The sequence below is a fragment of the Danio rerio genome, chromosome 6 (genome assembly GCF_049306965.1).
Source record: "Danio rerio strain Tuebingen ecotype United States chromosome 6, GRCz12tu, whole genome shotgun sequence".
Lineage (NCBI taxonomy): Eukaryota > Metazoa > Chordata > Actinopteri > Cypriniformes > Danionidae > Danio > Danio rerio.
Window position 1 is genome coordinate 12,207,501 of NC_133181.1, and position 26,763 is coordinate 12,234,263.

The 26,763-nt window shown below is 36.6% G+C and overlaps 3 protein-coding genes and 1 non-coding gene across 15 annotated transcripts in view; 1 reads left to right on the forward strand and 3 right to left on the reverse strand.

Moving 5' to 3' along the window:
• myo10l1 (myosin X, like 1) overlaps nucleotides 1–2,392 on the reverse strand; it is a 153,922-nt gene extending 151,530 nt beyond the window's left edge. The window contains exons 1-2 of one of the 2 annotated variants that reach the window (XM_073953718.1): nucleotides 1,834–2,392; nucleotides 712–933 (exon numbers count right to left, since the gene is read on the reverse strand). The gene's annotated coding sequence lies outside the window, so the exon portion shown is untranslated. The other variant, XM_073953717.1, reaches the window with a different exon arrangement.
• atg9a (ATG9 autophagy related 9 homolog A (S. cerevisiae)) lies at nucleotides 1,918–18,533 on the forward strand. 4 transcript variants are annotated; one of them, XM_068221601.1, is made up of 16 exons: nucleotides 1,918–2,044; nucleotides 2,275–2,416; nucleotides 2,851–3,005; nucleotides 4,606–4,648; nucleotides 4,748–4,813; nucleotides 5,243–5,392; nucleotides 5,494–5,635; nucleotides 5,789–6,537; nucleotides 6,684–6,837; nucleotides 9,382–9,561; nucleotides 9,672–9,911; nucleotides 11,714–11,949; nucleotides 13,155–13,272; nucleotides 13,817–14,024; nucleotides 16,122–16,264; nucleotides 17,130–18,533. In XM_068221601.1, exons 3-16 carry the CDS (start codon nucleotides 2,903–2,905, stop codon nucleotides 17,136–17,138), a joined length of 2,541 nt encoding a protein of 846 aa, XP_068077702.1. In that variant the 5' UTR covers nucleotides 1,918–2,044; nucleotides 2,275–2,416; nucleotides 2,851–2,902; the 3' UTR covers nucleotides 17,139–18,533.
• A 3,104-nt stretch (nucleotides 18,534–21,637) lies between these two features.
• On the reverse strand, nucleotides 21,638–21,710 carry trnak-uuu (transfer RNA lysine (anticodon UUU)). Its single transcript has one exon. It is a non-coding gene; the product is annotated as a tRNA-Lys (tRNA).
• A 2,474-nt stretch (nucleotides 21,711–24,184) lies between these two features.
• The window catches only part of pcnt (pericentrin), a 90,657-nt gene continuing 88,078 nt past the window's right edge, over nucleotides 24,185–26,763 (reverse strand). For 4 of the 8 annotated variants that reach the window (XM_073952601.1, XM_073952600.1, XM_073952599.1 and 1 more), the window contains 2 exons: nucleotides 25,581–25,703; nucleotides 24,185–24,584 (listed from right to left, as the gene is read on the reverse strand). In XM_073952601.1, the coding sequence (XP_073808702.1) occupies nucleotides 24,541–24,584; nucleotides 25,581–25,703 (167 nt within the window). In that variant the 3' untranslated portion in view covers nucleotides 24,185–24,540. The remainder of the gene's footprint in view (nucleotides 24,585–25,580; nucleotides 25,704–26,763) is intronic. The other 4 variants (NM_001346290.1, XM_002662304.7, XM_021476785.2 and 1 more) reach the window with 1 other exon arrangement.

Here is a 26,763-nt window from a genome sequence, read left to right on the forward strand (position 1 = left end):
CATCTCCATGGATTCACTGAGACACCAATAAATCAATGGGGTATATGCAAAGCTAGTGTTTTTCAGCCAATGAAAAACTTCCAGTGAAAGCTTAATTTGACTATTTTAATTTCATAAGGTTCCTTTTACAGCATCGATGTTGTAATATAATTACAATACATTCAGTTAAATAGACTTAAGTATTCATTTAGTGATTCAAGCATAAACGAGATGAAAGACTGTGTAACCGCTAGCGCGGTCAGTAGCAAAAAGCTAGCGCAGAAACTCCATTGAAAATACTGGGGTAAAATAAAATGTCATTGTTTAGAGACATGGAGGGGGAAAATTGAATTTAATGCAGTGCTTCTTGTCCAGTCTGAGACCTATTTTACATTGTATATTGATCAGGCAGTGAAGATCACTGATTTTTTAAGAAACCAGACCTTAAACGTGGCAATTTATAATAGAAAGACAGAGACTGCCTGGCTGAAAATAAAAGTCTGTGTGCATATACTCCATTAACAACATTCTGTTACACACCTTCAAAAAAACAAAACAACAAACTATTTTGATCTTTGAATGTTTGAAACCCTTGCCTGTTGACAGCTCTCTAAGTGCAGTCTGCGGTTGAATGTAACACTCTTGAGTGGATGTAAAGGACACAAGCACACATGCTGTAGTAGAGCGACTAACCAGACAGTAGCTGGTCTTGTGTAGCTGTGCAGGACTCACCATGTTCAGCTGCAGCAGCACTTTCTTGGCCAGACACTCATCCAGACAGCCTGTTCTCCTCACAGAAACTCTGGAGATCTTGGCACAGACCTGCACTCCAGGATTATGATGTAGCATCCGTAACAGTCAAAACCACTCCACCAGCTGCAAGACACTGGGGCAGGCAGGAGCTGAACTGATGCTCATCAATGCCACCTCCAGTGTCGGACGGCTCTGGCCTTCCTGCAGAACAAATGCTTCATTATATCCAAGGCTTAATGAAACGAATCAAACAGAACAGAACAATTTTAATACTGTTATGGTTAACATGTTATGGTTATAATTAATTACTTAAAATGGTGAGACAACAATATACATATGGTACTATGGGGGTGGAATTTTATGCCCTTATAAGTTTAGAAGTTTGGTGGGGGAAATATGTTTTATACACCAGTGCTATTATGTGGAATAAATTAACAAAATCGATCATCTTTTGATTGTTTTGGTTGTTTGATGATACTAGTTAGTTTGTTTAATAGGTCATTTTTTATGATTTGTATTGGGGAGTATTTTGTCAATTAACTGTTGATACAACGTGTAGTCACAAGAGGGAGCCATTGTATAGCTAGGTCTTGTATCTGCTGTTGATCTGTTCAGTGTTTCTGCCATCTTTCTTTTAACTCTGCACGTGGCCCTTTTAGACAATTTAACGGTGCGATTAAAATGTATATGTATGTTATATTTCAAAACGTCTCAAATGTATTTTAAATTATATTAATTTTAATAACAGTTTAACTGAAACTCATAAAATGTTTAATCTTAAACTGTTATCTGGATAACACGTGAATGTAAATGATATATCTAGTAATTTCTAGTAGGTTACAGGAGGGTATAATTGGACTGTATTTGCTGTCAATAAAAACGTTTGTGTAATGCACTTACTTTAAATCAGAAGTTCTGGTAAATTGAACCTTGTCACCTCACATTCCCTCAAAACATTCAGTAAAATGCTTTAACCGGTTGTTCTGTTATGTATTAAATGTGATTGTTAAATGTTTAACCTTAAGTGCAATTAAATACCCAGGTAAGCAACAATTAATTAATGTGTTATGTTTTGGAATGGATGCGATGTGAAGTGTTTACCAAAATAAGACCCGCCTCCTGATCCTATTGGCTCGTCCACACCAAAAACTTGCTTCTGATTGGACAGCAGACGTGTCACTCTCTAGACGCGGCCTCTCCACCGTGCGTCGAGAAACGAAACCAAAAATGCTTCAAATGGAAAAACAAAAGAGAGCTGGGCATTTATAAAAGAAGGCGATTCATAAATCACTTCTCATCACATTCGAATGAGGTAAGATTTCATCCTAATCATATTTTTAAATAGCGAATAGCCTGGCTGTTGCTGTATATGTAGGTGTTTCCCAATGTGACGCGCATATCATATTTTCCTCAAGCTTCTGTTTACATAAATAGAAGGACGCCTCCTGTCAGCGATAATAACGAACATTAGGATTTTAAATAGTGTTAAATGTTATGAAAGGATAACTAATAAGACGTCTAAACGAAATCTTACGACTGTAGGTTAATGCTACCCAATTCTGTGCCTTTTGAAAAGGACTGAATGTCGAAGCTTTGCTGTTTCATCTATAGGAAGAGCAGAATTGGACCCACAACGTAACTCCTTTTGCTTTCATATACCCTATGAAATGGCGGGAGGTACAAGGTAAGAGTTGCTCTTATAATAAACAGTGTTTTTTTCTTAAAATGCCGAGACATCACTTGATATGACATTGCTAGCATTGTTTGTTTCTATGGTATTTGACATGCCCAGCCAAACTGGTCCAGCACTTTTACTAAATCTGTTCACGTAATGTCAAAAACCCCAGTGCTTTGACATGTCGTTTTTATGTGAGTCATATGCACGTTTCTTATGACAGAGTTCGATGTTGTTGCGCAATGAGGTCGATGTTTAAGTGTCCTGACTACTGACACCATAATATAAAATATATTTTAAAGAGATCAGTAGTTCTGACATGTTTTTTTGTGAACCGAGTTTTGAACTAGTCTCACATCCAAATCAGACCACATCTATTTATCTTGCTTAGTATCATATCCCAATGGATTGGAAGTAATTAAATAAGTCATTTTAATGTATAGGCAGCAGCAGAAGGGATAGTGTGTGACAGAAGATTTAGGGTCTCACAGCAGGATGGCCCACTTTGATACGGAGTACCAGCGCCTGGAGGCGTCTTACAGTGACTCCCCTCCTGGAGAAGAGAATCTGCTGGTCCATGTTCCAGAGGGATCCAAATGTAAGATCTACAGACTCTGCCATTCTAAATAAAGCAATAATAGTTTGTGTTTGTTGAATGCCAGAGTCATGTGCTTTTATGTTTTATATGAAACAAATTGATATGAGTCAGTAAGATAGCCAGGCATTTTTAAAACAAGAATCATTTGATGACGTATTAAAAGACTCTCTTTGATAATCAGAGTGCAGCCCACAAATAACAATTTAATTTAAATATTTGTTATTAGTCACTAAACTTTAACCTGTTCACCTGATTGACTTGATTATTTAAAATGATCAAATGATCAAAATCAAATATTCTTTTAAACTTTTCAGTTTAGTACAAGTCAGATTAAGAATGCTGTTTCATTTTTACATAGATATAGCTGTGCTGTTTACACAAGAAAACATTGTTTTTACTATATTTTGTCATTTTTGTATTCACAAACATTAATGTGAGGCTGTCTCATTTTTGACTCATTTGCACGTTGCTATGTATATTGGAAAATTTTGGCATTGCGATATTTTTTTCCCTGCCATGTATATTGCAATATACAGTTGAAGTCAGAATTATTAGCCTTCCTGAATGTATAGCCCCCTGTTTATTTTTTCCCCGATTTCTGTTTAACAAGAAGATTTTTTCAACACATTTCTAAACATAATAGTTTTAATAACTAATTTCTAATAACTACATTTTTTTTTATCTTTGCCATGATGACAGTAAATAATATTTGACTAGATATTTTTAAAGACACTTCTTTACAGCCCAAAGTGACTTTTAACAGCTTAACTAGGTTAACTAGGCAGCTTACGGTAATTAGGCAAGTTGATGTATAATGATGGTTTGTTCTGTAGACTATCAAAAAATATATAGCTTAAAGGGGCTAATAGTATTGACACTAAAATGTTTTTTTTTTTTTTTTTTWAAAAACAGCTTTTATTTTAGCTGAAATAAAACAAAAAAGACTTTCTCCAGAAGAAAAAATATTATCGGACAAACTGTGAAAATTTCCTTGCTCTATTAAACATAATTTGGGAAATATTTACAAAAGAATAAAAATCAAAGGGGGGCTAATAATTCTGACTTCAACTGTAAATACAATTTCACCAGATGACTTAAATATCTCTATTTGATTATAGATTGGTTTGGATGATTTAGTATGGGAGTAAAATATAAATATAATATTTATGTGATTTATTATATACATATAATAAACAAACTACTGTCATAAATAAACACAATGTAGCACATGTTGAAGTGAAATAAACAGCGCTTTATGGTTTTCTGAAGAGAGTCTAACAGTATTCTGGTACAGAAATGTATTATTCAAATGTAAAAGAGCATTGCATAGTCTTATCATATAAATAATTAATTTTTTATGCTCTTTATGTTCTCTTAAAATGCTATAAACTCTTAAATTGTTTACACAGGCCTTAAACACAGATGAAAATTTTAATCTTTCACTCTATAATGGTAAACTTCTGCAGTGTATCCACAAATCCTGTGTGTTTTGACCTGTGCATTCTGGTCATCTATATTCATAACTCAACGAATTTAAAATATTTTTCTACCAACGTCAATATCTTTAATTAAATAAAATGTTGCAATTAATTTGTTTCAGCTCCATGGCACCACATCGAAAATCTGGACCTCTTCTTCCAGAGAATATCCTTTGTGCACTGAAATGAATAGCTTTTGTTCAGTAAATATTGGATTAAGTATATTGACATAAACATAGTCTTATTTTTCTTAACATTTTAATAAGTCTATAATCTACACCAAAAGAATGGATTTACCTGTATGCTGCTGGGAGAAATATTTGAGCTTGTGTAAGTATTAGTTCATTCATTAACCATTGCATTATGTGTACAGTTATAGTATTTATGTAGTATTTGTTAAAGGGAAAGTTCACCCCAAAATGAAAACTCACCCTTGACTGGTTCCAAAACAGTTGGAGTTAAGTTTTGTTTTCTGTTGAACATAAAATAAGGTATATTGAAGAATGATGCAAGCCTGTAACAATTGACATCCATAGTAGGAAAAAGAAATACGACAGAAGTCAACGGTTACTGGTTTCCAACATTCTTCAAAACACATTTGTGTTCAACACAACAAAAAGACTCAAACTGCATTGGAAGTCAAGGGTGAGTAAATGATGACAGAATTTAGCTTTTTGGTTGAACTATTCCCTTACCAATGGATCTGTGATCCTATTGCTTTGCCTTACTGAATTGTAATTATACTGATTGTCGTTCCAGGCAACTGGTGTTCGTGGTGGCATTCACAGTGTTCCTGGCTAACTGTGTGGACTATGACATCCTCTTTGCCAACAAGTTTGTTAATCATACAGATTCCTTGAAAGTTACTCTCCCCGATGCGTTTCTCCCAGTGGACGTGTGCAGTGCTAGGTATATTTCATCCATTAAATGTCATATTAGATGTGCATATAGCTTCATACTAACAGAACAATCCATCATGAACAAAATCTGTTGTTAATTGTATATTTCAGGATTCGTGACAGTGTTCCGGTCATCTTCATCCTCGTCATATCAGGAGTCTTTTGGCTCCATCGTCTTGTCAAATTTATTTACAATATCTGTTGCTACTGGGAGATCAGATCATTTTACATCAATGCGCTAAAGATATCCATGGTGAGCTTTCCTGCTAAATCACTGTAGTGCGTTCGCTAAAACATTTTTGTCCTAGCCATTTTGGTTCTTTTCTATTTTGCTTTTCTTGATTTTTTTATGTTTTCTTGGTGCCAGTGAACATTGATGGTAATTTTAAATGATTTCCATTCTCAGGCGGATCTTCCTTACTTCACATGGCAAGAGGTGCAGGCAAGGATAGTTGAGATACAGAAGGAGCATCAGATTTGCATCCACAAAAAAGAGCTGTCAGAGCTTGACATCTACCACCGAATACTTCGTTTTAAAAATTACATGGTGGCGATGGTCAACAAGTCTCTTCTACCAGTACGCTTTCGGTTGCCTGTGTTGGGCGATACTGTTTTTTACACCCGTGGGCTCAAGTATAACTTTGAGTTGATTTTCTTCTGGGGCCCTGGATCTCTTTTTGAAAACGAGTGGAGTTTGAAGAGCGAGTACAAACGTGGAGGGAATCGCTTGGAGTTGGCCGACCGCCTGAGCTCGAGGATCTTGTGGATTGGAATTGCCAATCTTCTCTTATGTCCGGTTATTCTGATTTGGCAGATTCTGTACGCATTTTTTAGCTACACTGAGGTGATCAAGCGAGAGCCGGGAAGCCTTGGTGCTCGATGTTGGTCATTGTATGGCCGTTTTTACCTCCGCCACTTCAATGAACTAGATCACGAGCTCATGTCAAGACTCAGCAAGGGCTACAAGGCCTCCTCGAAGTACATGAACTGCTTTATGTCACCATTGCTGACAGTCGTGGCCAAGAATGTGGCGTTTTTTGCCGGCTCCATTCTTGCCGTTTTGATTGCTTTGACTATTTATGATGAAGATGTGTTGGCTGTGGAGCATGTGCTCAGCAGTATCACTTTACTCGGAGTTTGCATCACAGTCTGCAGGTAAGCAAAGGAACTATTTTAAAGAGAACATTGACCAAGAGGCTGTTTACACTAATGCATTTTCATTTTGAAATGCAGAAATTTTGTTAAACTTTGTTAACTTTGACCTGTTTTGTGCTCTTCCCCTCATCCTTGCTCTGACCTAGGTCGTTTATCCCAGACAAACATATGGTGTTCTGTCCAGAGCAGCTGCTTAAAGTGATCTTGGCACACATCCACTACATGCCTGATCATTGGCAGGGTAATGCCCACAGATATGAGACCAGAGACGAATTCGCTCAGCTTTTTCAGTACAAGGCTGTAAGTCACGGAGTAGTCCAAGAAATACTGCATTTGCATATTTACACTTAATTATTGTTAATGAAGGTTTTAAAATAATAATATAAATGTTAATATATATTATTATATTATAGTAAATAAATGTTGCTTTATAATAAAACTAAAAATAAGAATAGGAATAAAAACTACCTCAAATTAGCAGTTACAGTGATATAATGATGACATTAATAGCATAAAAGATGTCAAGGTTTTTTTTTTAGGTATGTTATAAAATATTAATAAAATGATAAAGAAAAAGTGAAACTGAATTCATCAGATGAGCAGTAAAAACAAATCATCATATTCAATTAGAAAGTGAAAGAATTTACACTGAAATAAAAAAAGCTCTACAAAAAACCTGCCTAAAAAAAAAAAAAAAATATCAACCCCTTTGTTCAACCTAAAGTCATGATTAACTAAGTAGCAACATATCTTGTTTTGCACTATACATCAGTTTAACTCAGGGGTGTCAAACTCAATCCCTGGAGGGCCGAAGCCCTGCACAGTTTAGTTCCAACCCTGCTCCAACACACTTACCTGCAGGTTTCAAACAAGCCTGAAGGACTCAATTAGTTTGATCAGATGTGTTTAATTAGGGTTGGAACTAAACTGTGCAGAGCTGCAGCCCTTTTGGAACCGAGTTTGACACCTGTGAATTAACTGAAAGTAAAATAAAACATTTCGGGTGGGTACTCGGTCGTAATATAGAATGGAAATGTGTTGTTATAGCACAATGCATTTTATGAATTAGGGAAAAGGAAACCTGGATCACATTCATCTATACCAGTGTTTCTTAACCACGTTCCTGGAAGACCACCGACACTACATGTTTGTTTCACACTGTATTTTCATGGTCTGTTTGTTGAATTTAAGTTACATTGCATCTACATGCCAACTAATTCTCATTAGATTATAAGTACACTGTTAGGTTGAGGTTGGGGTTAATGTAAGTTGACATGTACTTGCAAAGTTTCCTATAGTCAGTTAAATGTCTGTTGAAGGAGCAGTATCAACAGATATTAAGCAGACAGTCTGCTAATACTCAAATGGACCATCAAAATAAAGTGTTACCCATATTTTGGATGTCTCCTTTGTCTGTCAAACCCATCACAGGTCTTTCCATCTCTGCTAATGAGCTGATGATCTGAATCAGGTATGTTTGGTTTGGGAGACATGGAAAATGTGCAGAGCTTGTGGTCCTCCAGGAAGCCTGTTGTTGAGAAACACTGATCTATATAGGATTACTGTATCAAATATATACACTGGCTTGCAATAAACTAAACACTCACACTACAAATGAAGAAGAAAATCATATATGAAAATGCTTTCTTGTGGCAGCTTGTTGATACCCTGTCACTTTAGTGTTGGGATCAGATGATAGATTGTATGGCTTGATGTATATGCAAACGAGTATCTACAAGAACTCAAGAGTTGTGACACAACCAAACCATTTGGGTAATCTCCGGGGAGTAATATCCTTTGTTACCCTTGTTGTCTCACAGACAGTACTTTGGGTTAAGTTACTTGAAGACCAACAGTTAACACCAACGCTGAGGAACTGTACTATTCATTGTCTTTAGTAAAAGTATTCTCCCCGTAAGAACTTTGGTCAGCTTACTTAGTTTATGTATTAGAGTAATCTAATACATTGGCCAGCCACCGAAGAACGGTTAAGCCATTAAAGTAAATCTAACACAGAATATTATTTAATGCATATCTTTAGCTTCTCAAACACACAAAGAGTGTTCAAAAAAGTATCTACACATTAGTCCATTTTATTTTTGTTTGTAAGATGTTTTTCAAATGATATTACTGTAAAACGGTCAGCTTTTTCTGTGGCGATTCACATTGTGTGTTCCTGAGCGTGTTTAAAAACATGGCAGAATGCAACTCTCCATGACAGATTCTCATTCTCTGTTGGATGTGTCCATGCATACATACTTGCAGTCGTATGTAAGAAAAAGGCAGGTTTAAGTCGTGCATACGTCACCAGAAGTTGCCGTTATTTAGTCATGATATTTTGATTTATAAAATGTGTGAAATTAAATTATTAATCACTAAATGAAACTTGAATTGGGCAAGGCAGTGGTGCAGTAGGTAGTGCTGTCGCCTCACAGCAAGAAGGTCGCTGGTTCAAACCTCGGCTTAGTTGGCGTTTCTGTGTGGAGTTTGCATGTTCTCCCTGCCTTTGCGTGGGTTTCCTCTGGGCGCTCTGGTTTCCCCCACAGTCCAAAGACATGTGGTACAGGTGAATTGGGTAAGCTAAATTGTCTGTAGTGTGTGTGTAAATGAGTGTGTGGATGTTTCCCAGAGATGGGTCGCGGCTGGAAGGGCATCCGCTGCGTAAAAACTTGCTGGATAAGTTGGCAATTAATTCCGCTGTGGCAACCCCGGATTAATAAAGGGACTAAGCCAACAAGAAAATGAATGAATGAAACTTGAATTGATGATCCGTTCACAACATCATTTTCAACAAAGTAAATTTTCATTTCATGCCAACTGCTGATTTGTCATCTTTTATTCTAGGTGTTTATACTCGAGGAGCTTTTGAGTCCTGTCATCACTCCTTTCATCCTTATTTTTTGCTTGCGACGCAAGTCCTTGGAGATCATTGATTTTTTCCGAAACTTTACTGTGGATGTGGTCGGTGTGGGGGATACTTGCTCTTTTGCACAGATGGATGTCCGCCAACATGGTCATCCTGCGGTAAATCTTTTTATTTTACCAATTGTTTTCCGTGTTTTTTGTGTGTGCTGTAGATGGATCTACTTATCTCTCTTTTGATTGCTGATTTTGATACTTTTTGGTCCATTTAGTGGATGTCTGCTGGGAAAACAGAGGCCTCCATCTATCAGCAGGCAGAAGATGGGAAGACAGAACTGTCGCTCATGCACTTTGCCATCACAAATCCACACTGGCAGCCGCCTCGGGAAAGCACACATTTTATCAGCCTTCTGAAAGAGAAGGTGCATCGTGATGCCGCTGTCGGACAGCAGGGAATCATAGCAGAGAATGCAGGCTTTACCTCAACACATTCACTACACAATGATTCAGAGGTATACAAATGACACTGCTGACAGCATCTATCAGACACATGTACACAGTTATGATAAAAACAAAATGAAGAGACCACTTGAAAATGTTCAGTTTCTCTGGATTTACTGTTTTGTTTTGTTAATTACTGAGAATATTTCTTTTAATTTTAAAACAAAATTGTTGTCATTTACAGCATTTTCTTTGGACAAAAGAACAAAAAAAAGCCCATACAACATGCCCATATAAAGATTTGGTATAATAAAATATGTGTAAATTACATATGACATACACATTAATATTTGAATTTTTTATGTTGAATGTCATACACAACATATATTTTGAAATATTGCAAAAATGTACATTTTCGTTTTATTTTCAACCATTGGAATTTTAAATATGTACATATAACTTAATTACAATATTACATGTGTAGCAGTGCAATATGACTGTATATCGGCACTGGTGGGAGGCGTGCATTGACTCGAGGCCACAGGGCGAGTGCCTTAGTGCCCCCCACCTTGATATATAGCCATTTCGCACTGTTACGAGTGTGATATTGCGTTTATACAACTGTTCGACAGTATAATCGTGTGTATAAAAAAACGAAAATCAAACACAGTAAGTCTCGAAACCCTTTTGTAAGAGGAACTACTTTCTGCTTGTCAGAACAGCAAAAAAGGTTGGTGCTTCACCAACGCCACTTTAGAGTTAGTATTTGAATGATTCTCTAGCATAATGTCTAAAATCATGACAAAACAGGTGATTTTGCTCACATTTTAAGATTATAAGGCTGAACGACATGAAATGCCATCAGTATACAGAGATTTCCCAGTATTTCTCTATTGCAATCGGAAGATCACAATTATTAACCCTGAAAAAGCCAAAGCAAAGCAAACTACCAGAATACTGTGGTATAAATTCAGCACTAAAACATACAAAAGATCAACATATCTACTTAGAATTTCACTTTGTTCTGTAATGATTTGTTCAGCTGTAGTTCAAAACTTACACTGAGAAAATGGAGCTTTTCTCCTCTAAGGACTTATTATGCAGTCTCTGTCGCCATCTTGTGGTGGAACATCAACCGTCTTTGCTATGCTCAGTATAACAGCCTGGCCACCAACACACTGAATCTCCAAAATTATGCATGTTTACAATAGGCACTATCCTTATAAATAAACTGCATAGTTGCAATCTAAACAACTACATTCTTGCCTAAAAAAGCCACAAAAGTACATAATGTTGTCCAACAGCAGCAATATTTGTCCAAAAGTTTATTGATCGGCTCTCACTCTATGTGGGCAGTGTAATACACAAGAGTGATGAGGCTCTACGAGTTCTGATATTGCAGAATATCGCTTGGCTATCAGCCAATCAGATTCGAGAACCAGACAGAACTGTATATAGATTATATATTATATAAATATTATTTGAACATATGTAGATATTTCTAATTCCAATGGTTGAAATTCTTTTATTAATGTATATATATATACATGGGTGCTATATATATATACATGGGTGCTTTCAGATGCTATCTTTATTAATTTTTAAACAAAATAATACCTATGGTTTAACTTGTTGGACTGTTTTTTTTTTACCTTTGAACTATTGTTATTAAACAGAATTTAATATTTTACTCAAATCCACACTTATTAAATCTAGAGAGACTGAGCATTTTTTGTGATTCCTGATTATTACTATTATTATTATTTTTATTATTATTATTAAAGTTTAATTAAAACTGAATGAAAATCATGTTAATATTCAGAAAATATTTGTAAAGTTCGTATTTTTAACGAGTTAATTTTCCCCCATTCAGCCACGTAGTCTTATTGCTAATCTGCTGATGGGTCCCCCTTCCCTGGCTTCACTGCATCTGGGTCGAGAGGGCTCCATCAATCATGTGTCTATTGGAGTGAGTGAGGGGGCATCTGCCCTGCGATCCCTCTCTCCTGTCAGCACTAGTCTCCACCTGCGGGGCAGCTACCCATCAGCCAGACTGCCACGATCTGACCATCCAGCTGTGGTGGCTGGACGAGGAATGGCAGGCTCTGGGTAATGATTGCGTAACTTTTAACATATATTCATTTGTCTAATATGTTTATTAAAAATGATAAAGCTTTATATTACTGTATCGATTGAAATCCTTGACTTCAGAAGAATTAAGCCATGGTCACACTAGAGTTTGAGCGTGAGAAAAATGGCAGGATAAAACATGATGCTGATAAAACGAGGGATTGCTCCATTTTTACATTTCTGTAACATTTAGATTTTCTTGAGTTCACTTGAACATTGGAACAAAGCAGGCTTGCGCTTCTGGCTTGGCCATTCACATATGAATGAATGGAAATCAATGGAGCAAAGAGTGCAGCTCGATTGCAGCTTTAGACATTATAGTAAAATGAAACTTAACTAGGCCTACATGAAATCAGGACACACAGAAATTCACAAATTGTTTAGGCCATCATTGAGTATTTATTTACTTGTGTTAATGTGTCCTTTTATATTTATTCAGTTATTTTATTCATTTCAGTAATATTATTTACTAATATGCAAATGTATGTATGATTTATTTTTAATGCAGTTTGTAAAGTAATATTAAAGTACTATAATATAAATAATAGTTCTGTCTTTTAGTAGATATTTTATAGAAGAGATTTGCTATGTTTACCAAACAAGTCGATTACAAGTGATAAAGTTATTATTTTTATTGTTATTATTATTTATTTTTTTAAAGAGTTTTTGTTAATTTATTTATTTTTATAATTATTTTAGTTAGTAATTTTATTTATATTTTAGTTTTTTTTTTTACTAAACTTTGTGCAGAAATTACAAAAAGTGTTCACAGATTCTGTCTGGCCCAGCTTATGACACTTGAAAATGTAAAAAAAAAAAAAAATTCTAAATGATTTGAACATTTTGAATGACATACAAGCAGTGTTGGCATGTCACTTTGAAAATGGAATTAGTTACAGCTACTAGTTACTTACATATAGTATGTAACATAACTACCCCCCCCCCCCCAATATTAATTATGTTAAATAAAATCCACAAAAATAATTAAGTGTTGTTAACATAGCTTGAACATATTAGAATGCTTTTTGTTTTGTTCAGGACTGGAGTAATGATGCTAAAAATCAGCTTTTCCTGAATAAAATTAATATTGGAAAATCTCTAAAGTGTAAATAAACAAATAGTTAAAAAAAATTTTTATCTGTCCCTTTTTCCCCCCTTTTCTCTCTTGGACTGTCCTCATCCAGCACTGATGCCCGCACCATCAGCTCTGGCAGTAGTGCCTGGGAAGGCCAGCTAACCAGCATGATCCTCTCAGAATACGCCTCCACAGAGATGAGCATTCATGCTCTCTACATGCACGAGGTAAAGCAGCAAACGAGCAGCCCAAACAACTAAAACAGAGATTACTGAATAAATGTTTGGGATTTAGCTGTTACTTTTATCCAAGACTCTGAGAGACTTAGTACAAGCTGATTTTCAGGCCCCACAGTATATTAGGTGGCCATAAGTAATATGTACTTTTATCAAAAAATAAATGCAATGTACTTACTGTGTTCATGATGTATTACTGAACACTTCTGGTGCTCCCGAGGTGGGATACCTGTAAGGTTAGGGACAGGTTTGGTGGTATGAGTAGGTTTAGGGGTGGGATAAGGTTTAAGAGATGGTCAACAGTGTAATTACATGCAGGTGTTTAGTCAAGCACCTACAATGTAAAAACATGTTTACACATTAAGTACATTGTAAGAAATCATTAACTTCAGTCTAAGAACATATTAAATAAGGTCACCTAAATATCAAGTGGGACAGATACTTACTTTCCTTTCCAAATCAACCAATGACCTGAACGATGATCCATCTGTAGTCTGCACAGGAAAATGACTGACTATATCCACTGTACATGCAGATGCATAAGCAGCAGTCGCGAGGTGAGCTGTCTCGACACACTTGGCACAGGCAGGAGAGCGACGAGAGCAGTGAGAGCGTCAATGAAGACGTTGAAGCAGCCCGCAACTTCCCCCGATCCAGCACTTTCCCCTGCACAACCACCTCACACCAGGAGGGGGCAGCAGCACAACAGAGCGGCAGCCAGCGGCGACAAGGCGGAACCTCAGGTACTAGAAATCACTGCTCATTTTGTGAAGCCTTTTCTTAATTTAGCTTAATGCTGCGTCTGAAAGTCTGTGTTCAGACGAATCGAAATTCACCATACTCATAAGAGTAGATAGTCAACTTACTACTTCCAGTGAGATTCTGAAGCACATACAATAGCCGATGAACAATTTCATGATGGTCACAAGAAGGGTATTAATACTACAGAAGATCACTCTACTGGTACTGGGGGTTTAAATGGTTTAAGACTTTATAAGCAATCAATAGCGATTTACGGTGCTGTATGCAAGTTTTTGACTCTTCTAAAGCATAAAAATACCACAATATATTTGCGGATATTTAAGAAACATGGTAAGTGAACATGTTTTTCTAAAAAACATTGCTGAATTCAGTTATTCTACTTTGAAAATGTGTGATCCATGTCAGAATGCTTGCCTGTTTTGGTCTCTATAACCTGAACACTGCCAGTTTACCTAATTATATTTTGGCATCCTGGGTTGCCTTGGCATAAAAAACAGTGCATTTAATTTCAGCCATGAAGGCTGCCCTAATGTAGGCGAGTGCGTCTGAAAATGAGATGCCGATTATGAGTTACGAAAATCTACATGAGGTGGTTTTAATTAGCAAACAATATTTCATCTTGGTTCACATCAATCGAGGAGCACTGCATCACTATAGTTTATCTGCTTGATGTTTTTCCTCTCGTAAATATTTCGATTGAGTTTGATTATTTGAACTTGAGTGGTAGATGTGATTGAGGCGAATTCCATGACAAATGTGCCAAAAAATTTGTATCATTTGTGGCATGAGGCAATGTTTTTGTGCATCTTCGTGTAATTCACTTGTACGTGATAAATACCCTGCCAGATGTATCATGAATAAAAAAATAATAAGCGTAAATCAATAAATTTACATTGCATGTAAAATTATAATGTATTATTATTCATTTATAAATTATAGATTTTTTTCAATCTGCGACCGTGATGCATTTGGTGGGATTTTGATCCCATATACTAGTGCGAATACTTAATCATTGTCAGCCACGGCATCAGGCGTCTTCACGCTTGTTGATGTCGTCAGTCTGGCAACCTGTGCTAACAGAGCAGGAGGGGTCAGGTGAATAAAAAGAAATAAAACTCTAAAGCCGCCTTTCTACTGCACACGACTTCGGACACAACTGTCAGAATAAGTCGCACAGAATTTTCAGTTTTGTCGTGCACCATGGGAGAGAAGCTGTTCTAACAAGTGTCCGAAATAAAGGAGTGCATAAGCAAGAGCCTTTATTCTCCATCATGAATAGTAGAAACTCATAGACTGCAAAACATTTTGGAGGAAATGTGGAGACAACATAAAAAATAAAAACAATTGTATTACTTATTTATGAATATAAAAGTATTTTTTTAATATAGAATTTTTTCTGATTAAAAAAATAAATAAAAATGTCTATTTTTCATCTCACGCGCATGGACCTGCTTAGACAACACTGGAATGCATCACATCTGGTCAAACAGTCGTTTACGGTGTGGTCGCAGGAGTTCAAATCGGATCCCTCATACGGAGATGATCGGAACTTAATACCAGCTCCCGAACTACAGTTAAAAATGAATGACTTCCGGTCTGTTGCTTGTCGTTTGTCATGTGCAGTGGAAAAGCGGCATAATATTTTTAATGTGCATTGCAATACCTAGGTTAACCTACATACTGCACCGTTAAGATATTATGTCTTGCAACCATAGACATTTCTGAGAGATGATTCAGAACTATTTTAAGGCGCTGCATAATAATGAATGAGAGTATATTTCCTAGCCATATCAGCCTAGTAAGTAGCAACTTTTAATTTTCCATCAATCTACGTACACAATGCAACGACAAAAGAGACGAGCTTTAAACAGGAAAATTATCTCAACTTTTCAGGCATTTTTGAGCAAGATGCTAATAATCTTATCCGATTCAATGATCTATAAGCCAAGCTAAAACTGCCCCCTGCCAGACCGAGAGATCAGCTGAATTATTTAATCTTAGGGGAGTTGCCAAATAAGCGCATTTTCCAAAAAAAAAGTAGAATATTCCATTAAAGAACAATCTATGTTCTCCTACAGATCCTTCTTCTGGAAGCTTCCGTGTCCAGAGGACCCCACGTATGGCCATGGGGGGCTGGTCTGAGGAGAACCAGACGAGCCGACATCATGATCCAGTGCCTGAGGAGGGCTCTGAGGATGAGCTGCCACCACACATACATAAGGTACAACATACTGTAAATATGAAGCTGTACTACTTGAAAAAAGTCTTGTCGACATTCCAAGTTTTAGGAACAACAAAATTATAACTTGACTTCTAGTTGATCATTTGGTGTCAGAAGTGGCTTATATGAAAGGCAAAGGCCTCTAAATTACGCTTATTTTACCAAAATGAAATATGGACATGCCTTGAGTTTTAATTGTTTCATTAGGACAGTAGGGTCTGACTTTGCTTGACAAAAGTCTTGTCTTTTAGTGTTGTCATCTCTGAAATGATTTAAATAACTTATTAATGAAGTCATCTGGAATGGCAAAGAAAGTGTTCTTGCAGGACTCTCAGAGTTCATCAAGATTCTTTGGATTCAAGCTCTATAATGTTCATATTTGGTGACTGGGCTGGCCAATCCTGGATCACCTTTACCTTCTTTGCTTTAAGGAACTTTGATGTAGAGGCTGAAGTATGAGTAGGAGCGCTATCCTGCTGAAAAATTTGCCCTCTCCTGTAGTTTGTAATCTAATGGGCACCTCAAATGTCTTCATACCTCAGCCTTGTGATGTTGCCATCCACTCTGCAGATCTCTCACACGTCCCCATACTGAATGTAACCCCTAAACCATGAGTTTTTCTTCACCAAACTTGACTGTTTTTTGTGAGAATCATGGGTTCATGCTGGTTCCAATAGGTCTTCTGCAGTATTTGTGATGATTGGGTTGCAGTTCAACAGATGATTCATCAGAAAAATCGACCTTCTGCCACTTTTCCAAATGATCAACTAGACGTCAAGTTATTATTTGTTGCTCTGCGATCGACAGAGCGTACACGGCTCTGTGCTGCATTACATTTAACACCATGTTCTCGTATTTATTCCAGGTGACTTAATATCATAAATGAAGTAGACGAGAGAGACTCACACCATCCGTTTACTTTGGGACACAGATCACAAAGGTTATATTTATTTACTCTTTGACAGAACTGAAGTTCAGCTGTTGGATGTCACGGTGTGGCACTGTATCGAATTTTCAGAGCATCTTGCGAACTGAAACTTTGAAGAACATCACAAAATGTACTCGTAGATCTTACTTATTAATGAAAACTGCAAAACTGGTTGTGTAAAATATTTCATTTAGAATAGGAAAGTCTATTTGAATTACCGGAATAAACGGCGTTCCTTCAGTAAAGTGTTTAGTAGGGTTGCATTAACCTTAACATTTCCGTTTGTCAAAAAAAAAAGTTAAGGTCGGTGCTGATGTTTGTGCTTCTGAGCCGCTTTACATAATTTTATAGGATAAAATAAATATTTGTAATATGCAACGTGCCATTCTGAACGTTATTCCTTTGCAAAATTAGATTTTTATTGTGTGAGAGTTCCCTGAGGGGGAAAAAACCACTGAAGATCAGTCAAGCACGGCACTCCATAAACTGATGCATGCTGTTTCTTATTATTTTGCACAATATCAAATGAGATGCACTTTATCTTTCTGTTCTCAGATCCAAAGGATAATCAATGAGTTTTTATAAACATCCAGTTTTAATAGGTGTATATTTCTGTCCCAGGGGGGGGTTCTGTAGCTCAAGATGGATAAAACTAGCAAGAATGACAGGGTTGTGTAAATCAGTGTTTCTCAACCACGTTCCTGGAGGACCACCAACACTACATGTTTTGGATATCTCCTTTGTCACACCCATCACAGGTCTTTCAGTCTCTGCTAATGAGCTGATGATCGGAATCAGGTGGGTTTGGTGAAGGAGACAGGGAAAATGTGCAGAGCTGGTGGTCCTCCAGGAACATGGTTGAGAAACACTAGTGTAAAGCATTATATTTATGTATACTCTAGATATCTCAGGCTTGTTTTCGACACTGAAGTTGCCCAGAATGTGCATGACACTTACTGGATGACTGCAGATTAACGCTCCACCCTCCATCCACTGCAAAAGGGAAATAAACAAACATTGTGTGTGACTGCAAAGAGGATCTCATCTCTAGTACATCACTGAATAAAATGTATATTTTGTTTGACATAAACTGACAGCTTTTCTCATATCTCACACTTTGTGCTTGCATAGTGTTCAAGGTGCAAATTGTGCATGACCCTTGACCTTTATACTGGTATGTGTTAGTAACAACTGGCCTGTAAAATGCTTCAGTGAATGTAACTAATCTATCAGCTGCATTGAACATCATCTTTTGAATTGATTTGGTTTCGTTTTTAGACTGTGTTGTATATTTACATTTTGTACAGGTTCAATTCATCATTAAAAATCTATTTAATAGTTTGTGTGTGTGTTTTCCAAACAATTATTATAATGGTTAAGAGTGTAAACGGCGTCAAAATAATGGATTAAATTAGAAAATAATCATATTAGTAGGAATTCAAACTAGATATTAAAGTTTGAGGACAATCTTTATGGTGGCTTGAGAAAGCCTGTCGGAAGTAGTTTATTTAGTTTGAAAAAGGATCAAGTTGGCTTAAAGAATGTTTAAGATTCCCGCAGTCAACAATGCAACCACTGTAAAGAGTGAAGCAAGCCAGTAAAAAGCTGAAAGTTGATCCCTGTGTCTGAGGTTGGTAATAGCTTGATGCAATGATACTACCATGAGTTAATATGAAATAACATGATTCTAAGAAATTAACATGTTATTAGAATGAACCTAGTATGAATTAACATGTTATTAGCAAAAATTTGCATGTTTCTAGCATGATGCTAGCACAAATTAACATATTAAGATGATTCTATCATGAATTAACATGCTAGCATGTTTCTAGCATGAATAACCTGTTGTTAGCATGATTCTAGCATGAATTAACCTGTTGTTAGCATGATTCTAGCATGAATTAACCTGTTGTTAGCATGATTCTAGCATGAATAAGCATGTTGGTTAGCATGTTTCTAACATTAATTAGCATGTTGTTAGCATGTTACTCGCATAAATAAACATGTTGTCAGCATGTTACTCGCATAAATTAACATGTTGTCAGCACGATACTAGGATGAATTAACATGTTAGCATGATTCTATCATGAATAAACTTGTTAGCATGATACTATCATGAATTAACCTGTTGTTAGCATGATTCTAGCATGATTTAACATAATTCCATCATGAATTAACCGGTTGTTAGCATGATTCTAGAATGAATTAGCATGTTAGCATAATTCTAGCATGAATTAACCTGTTGTTAGCATGATTCTAGAATTAATTAGCATGATTCTAGCATGAATTAGCATGTAACTAGCATGAATTAGCATGTCGGTTAGCATGTTTATAGCATTAATTAGCATGTTGTTAGCATGTTACTAGCGTAAATTAGCATGTTGTCAGCATGATTTCAGCACGAATTAACATATTAGCATGATTCTATCATGAATAAACGTGTTAGCATGATTCTAGCATGAATAACCTGTTGTTAGCATGATTCTAGCATGAATTAACATGTCAGCATGATTCTAGCACGAATTAACATATTAGCATGATTCTATCATGAATAAACATGTTAGCATGATTGTATTATAAATAAACATGTTGTTAGCATGATACTATCATGAATTAACCTGCTGTTAGCATGATTCTAGAATGAATTAGCATGTTAGCATAATTCTAGCATGAATTAACCTGTTGTTAGCATGATTTTAGTAATAATTAGCATGATTTTAGCATGTAACTAGCATGAATTCAAATGTTGGTTAGCATGTTTATAGCATTAATTAACATGTTGTTAGCATGTTACTAGCATGAATTAGCATGTTGTCAGCATGATTCTATCATGAATTAACATGTTAGTATGATTCTAGCATGGATGAACATGTTAGCATGATTCTAGCATGAATAAGCATGTTAGCATGATTCTAGCATGAATTAACCCGTTGTTACCATAAATCTATTGTGAATTAGCATGGTTCTAGCATGAATTAGCATGTTGTTAACATGTCACTAACATGTTGTTATTATAGTTTTAACAAGATTAGCATGTCAGAATATTAAAACTACTAGCATGCACTGGAGCAGTCAGTCTTTGGAGCAGTTGCTAGGGTGCTGAAATTGGTTGCTAGAAAATGGCCATTACGTTTAAAGGTTTTCAGTGATTGACTGCTGGCTATACAGAGTTGGATGAGGGCAGACCTATTTTATTCAGTTATTGGGCCGGACTCTAGTCTGACAGTCTGATGCAGAGTTATGGGCTTACAAAGTTTGACCCAGTGTTAATTCAATGGGACTTTTGGGTGTTTTTCTGGGTCATTTTCAGAAAACCAAAAGTCAAATTACTTAGAAAAGATAAAGCAACCGGAGTCAGACCAGCTTTAGGGTTTGACCAAAGTTTGAAGGGTGTATCTTGAAAAGCTAAGGAGGAGACAGACTTTCAAAATAGTCTCAGAAGAAGATTAGGTGAGAGAACAGTATGTTGGCACCATAATTATTACATATATTTATGGAAGCTGTATGCTTCATGTGATGTTGCCAGGATTGTAATGACCATCATGATATACAGCGAGTTAAAAAATAAACAAATAAATACAAAGTTTACTTAAATACTCAAACTTGGTATATTTAAGGTCGTATATGTTATATATTTATAATAGTAGAAGACTACTTGCATAAAAGATTATGAATATCATGTATTGCTCTAAATCTCCTAAAAGTGAAATTACATTTAAATGCTTATTTTTATGATTAAAAGCTAATGTAACTTTAGTTGTGGTGGGAAAAACGAGGCAATAAATCAATATTATTCAATAAATGTACTTTTATTTAGCTTTATTATTAGATAGCTTTTCATAAAGATGTAGTAGACTTCATAGAGTTAAACAGATATTTCTCACTATTTACTCAACCTAAAGTGGTTGAAAATCTCAGTTTATTCTGTTAAACAGAAAGTAAGATATTTTGAAGAAAGCTGGAAACCACTATCCATTGACTGCCATAGTAGGAAAAACAAACATCATGAATGTAGATGATTACATGTTTTCACTTCAGAAAGTCTTCCTTGTGTTCAAGAAGAAGCTCAGATAGGTTTGAGACAGGTGAATGATGACAGAACTATCCATTTAAGAGGTGAGTTCACCCTGAAAAAAAGTACTTTTTTTTTACATTCAAGCGGTTATAAACGATGAATTTCTTTCACCAGTTTAACACATAAAAATATGATAAACGGTCGGAAAAGCAGCCATTGACGTCCAAAACTTTCTTCGAAATATCTTTTTTGTTTAAGATACAAATCAACATGATAAATGCTAAAAAAAAAACGCAAATGTCATATTTTCAGGCGCCATTTTATGTCGTAGAAATGTAAAATTATCCCGAGAATTCCTGAAGAGAGCACTTTGATGTTCTTTCTACGCAAATTCAGTTGAATGTCACGCAAAAGCAACCGAAAAATGAACCGCCCGAACAGGGACTTGAACCCTGGACCCTCAGATTAAAAGTCTGATGCTCTACCGACTGAGCTATCCGGGCTCTGAGAAGAGGCCGCTGCACTCACTTTTTTACAGCTCTCCGATTACAACACCCTGGAAAACGCGGGTTGAAACAACAATAAAAGTATGAAAACGACACATATATTACACTAACACGACAGACGGGCTAACAAAAGACGGAGGCTGAACTACGAAAACAGCTAAAATATGAGCTGAACCGCAACTTTGGAGATGGGCTGGTTATTATTGGAGCAGCAAACACTGGCAGAACGTCAAATCATGAAGTGCAAATAACACGTTTACTTATTGGGCGTGTTTTTCATTTATTTCTTAATTTTCCTCAGATTCAGACCACTATAGTAATTTGCACTCTCGTTTTCGCTGAGCGTTTAAAACGAAATAATCTGCGCATGCGCGGTGCCATCTCGGTTTGTAAGACATTCTACATCCAAAACTAGACAACGTTGCCAACTTATTTTCAGTCATCCGATCTGAATAAAATATTCAACATGACAGACCGTATTTAATGCAAATACTCACCATGACAGACATTTAATGTGTAAGAAACCAGTCTTACACACAGGAGCAGCTTGAGGACAAAAGTGAAGCTCGAAAAGTTTAATAAAGTTATGCAAGTTTAACGTTATAAAAAAATAATAAAACGCTAAATGTATGATTTATCAAATTACATTAAATATATTTTTTAGAATGCCAGATACCTTAAAATCTTTAAAAACGATTGTTTGACGCAGTACCAAATATTACCACTAGATGACATCAGGCGCTATTGGTGACCATATATACAGTAGATAAATTATTCTTAAATCTAACTTGATTCGAGTTAGGCCTCTAACAAATGCATAAAAAACTGAAAGAAACCAGAATGTGTTACAATTGATGTTATACAAGCAATATCACACTCGTAGTACTGGTGGGATGCCTGCTTTGCGACCTCGTGCCTTTCAGTGTCCCACCAGTGACGATGTACAGCCAAATCGCACTGCTACGAGTGTGATATTGTGTTTAATAAACAGTCTGATGGCATAATTGTGTATATAAAAAAGAAAACCAAACCCTGAGGATCTCAAAACCCTTTTGCAAGAAGAACTACTTTCTTCCGCTCCCATATCTCTCACTCCCAGCATTTCTGTTGCAATCAGGAGATCCCAATAATATGGCATAAATAAAGCACTACAACATACAAAAGAGAGAGAGATCAAGTTAGAATATCACTTACCTGTTAAATAATGATTTGATCAGGTGTAGATATAAATGATGCCGTTTTCTTTTATGGCTTATTATGCGGTCTCTGTCACCAACATGTGGATGAACATCGTCAACCTTCTTTGCTCAAAGATAGGCTAATGGCCGCCGACGCGCTGTCTCAGAAATTAATATTTAAAATAGACACTATCTTTATAAATAAACTACATAGTTGCAATCTTAACAACTACATTCACGAATTAAAAAGCCTCAAAAGCAAATTATGATGTCCAACAGCAGCAAAGTCAAACAGAGTGCGTTCTCTACTTGTAGCTGTATGAGGGCAGAGTAATACACAAGGGTGAAGAGGCTGGACGGGTGCTGTTACTGGCAGTAAATTGCACTGCTATCAGCCAATCAGATTCAAGAACCAGACAGAACCGTTTAAAAAAGTAGATGTCACATTGTATGAATGCATAGATATATACAATCAGTAAACAATGCAAAAGAAATATGACAACGACATGCTGCGCTGCCAGAAACTTGTATTATTGTCGACTAGTGAAAGAGTCGTTCGGGGGATTCATTCACAAACGAAATCGCTCCCTCTTTCAGTATGAGAAGTGAAAGCAGGAGAGGAGGTGTGTTTCAGGACACGGATTAGATCAAATTTAACAGGGAGGGTGAATAGTACATTTCTGTACACACAAACACAAGCTTTTTGTCAGGAATGCCAGTGCGGTCACTGATCCATTAATGTAGAAAAGTGATGTAAAATTATAATTTTCATAATTTAAAAAAAAAATTGCATACTAACATCCAGGAAAACTCCCGATCATAGATATATGTGTACATGTGTATATCTCTGGCTTTGGTTGGCCACAGTCCTCCACTGTACCTTGGTCCCGCATTCATTTCAAAGGAGCACTACCCTGTACCAAGATGGCGGCGCTATTGACGCATTCCGTCCAATTTACAACAATAGGCCAGGCGACATCTAATGTATATATCTATGGTATGAATGTAATCGGTTGCCATGTAAAAATCCTGGTACTTTCAAAAATAAAAGATTCAGACATTCTCTCACATTTTTACAGTTAGTGTGATTTCAGATACTGCTTATAATAACCATATCACTGAGCGATCAATCAATCCATTGACTTAACACTACTTAAAACATTTTTTCTAGTCAATTTATTCATATTCTTCCCTTCATCATCATCAATAATCACTATTTATAAATGTATGTGGCTTTAATAAAAGTTATTTCACAAAAAAAAAATGGCAAGGAAAAGACAGACCACAAATATCTTGATTTAGACTAAAATATTTATTGATTTTTATAGAAATACTGTCCATATAAAAACGGATTATAAAACATCTTACAAAACGTCCAACCATGTGCATTTAAGAGTAACACGTTAAAAAAAAAGTGCAAATGTCAAATGCTTAGTGGACAACATGTAGAAAATATAAACTGTGAACACATTTACAGACTGTTGAAAATTTGTGTACAAAAAGTGAAAAAACAACAAAAAAAACACTTTAATCGGTGACCGTTTCAGCTAAAATGATTAAGCACAGCAAAATTACAGCAATTAAAAAAATAATTTATGAAAATGTAAAACAAAAGGATTAGACTGGCACTCGTGATCAGACCACTTCATTCATCGGGCAGATTTTCTGGCATTTGGAAGCACTGATGGTGAACCTGAGGAGGGAAAAATATGAATGAATAAAAAGTAAATAAATTATATAATTTAAAAAATGATGCAAAACCCAAAGGCCCAACATACAGTGTACAGACAGAGTTTATTTATTTATTTATTTTTTGTGCAGACGAACAGACATGCACACCTACAGTTGAAGTCAGAATTATTAGTCCTCTACTTACTTTATTCAATATTTCCCAAATGATGTTTAACAGAGCAAAGATTTAATCACAGTATTTAACTTAAATCAATTTAACTTTTTTCTTCTGGAGAAAGTCTTTCTTGTTTTATTGCAGAGAGAATACAAGAAGGTTTTTTTAAAAACTGTTTTAAGGCCCCTTAAGCAATATTTTCTTTCAATTGTTTGAAGACATCTTTACCAGGGTGCGTGCGCATTTCAATAAGACGATGTAAAACCACATTCTGCACACATTACAAAGTCTTGGCTGCAGAGGAAGAGGATACAGGTAGTTGACTGGCCTGCCTACAGTCCCGACCTGTGTCCGATAGAGAATGTGGCGCATTTTAAAGCGCAAAATGCGACAACAAAGTCCCCGTACTGTTGCCCACCTTAAAACTTGTTTGCAGGAAGAATAGGACAAAATTGCACATGAAACGCTTCATCATTGGTGTCTTCAGTCTATAAATGTCTAAGTGTTGTCAAAGGAATGGCAACATTACAAAGTGCTAAATGCTTTACTGTTCCAACTTTTAAAACCAAAATTGGTGCAAAACAACAACAAAAAAACAGGAGGAACACATTAAATAATTGTGGTATTGTCTACAATTAAACAAGTAAAATCAGGAATCACTACTTTTTTATTAGCATCTTTCATACGGTCACAACTTTTTCTGATTTGGGGTTGTAATTCTGACTTCAACTGTATGCGTGACGAGACCAACCAGAACGTGACTGATCACACAAGCTGGTGAATTAAGTCTTTAAACTCCTCTGTGATTGGAAACATGGAAATAAGGGCCAGAGCGTCACTCACCTAAAGGCCACACAGACCCCGGTGGCAAACAACTCAAATACAGCCAGGTTCTATTTTCTAGAAACCACTTCTGCTGAAAGCTCATGGTATCAGGGAGGCTATGCCTCCTGTTTGCTCTGGGGACTGGAAGATGGTAAGGCCACAAATGGCCAATTATTTAACGTTTTGGACACTTTCACATTCAATGTTAAAGGGGACCTATTATGCAAAAATCACTTTTATAAAGTGTTTAAACAGTTTTGTGGCAGCAGTGTGTGATTATAGCCAGCTTCTCATGATAAGAAAAAATAACAATAATCAATTCAGTTATTTTTAACCACACTTGATAAAAAGATTCTGCAAAAAACACTTTGATTACACGTACACAAGGAGAATGTCAATCAGAGGGGGAAAGCTCCGCCCATTAGTGACGATCTCTCCCTCATTAGCATAGACAGCTCTGAGTGAGAAACAGCAGTTTTGAATCTGCCGCTGTGCTGATGCATAGGCATTTTTAGCTCAGCCCTCTTTTGAAAACACTGTCATTTGATCCCAGTTGTGCTATTTCTGTGACTGTCGCTTTAAAGGCTGATTTATACTTCTGCGTCAAACGCCAGCATATGCTACGGCACTGACGCATAGCCCTTCGCCGTGGCAATCGCCGTTACTGACGTGCACCTCCCAAAAAATGTAACTACATGTCGCAACGACGCGTAGTGTAAGCTCTGTGATTGGTCGGCTTGGTAGCGCTGACGAATCTGGGCGGGACCGAGAGCCGCGCGAATGGCGCGAGCGATTGTTTACAAGTGTGAAGTACCGTGAAGGAGCTCCGGATGGAAAGTTTTGTTTTGTGTTTACCTCATAGTTAAAGTTGTTGCACGTCCGCCGGTTCCTGCCTCAAAATGAGCGAGTTTGAGCCACTTGTACATCCCGGAAGTGTTCAGAAAAAGCAAAACACCAGCGGAGAAACTCGACACAGAGGAACATTTACACCTCACTGCCAACTAGCGTTTCGGAAGTGTTAATGCAGACCAACAGAGACAGCGCGCAGAAGTATAAATGCACAGCTACGGGCGTTGCATGCGCCGTGGGTTACGCCGGTCACCTGACGCAGAAGTATAAATCAGGCTTAAAGCCTAAGGGTGCTTTCACACTTGGTCCGAATGCCTGGTCCAAACCCTGGTCTAATAGTCACCCTTTGGCT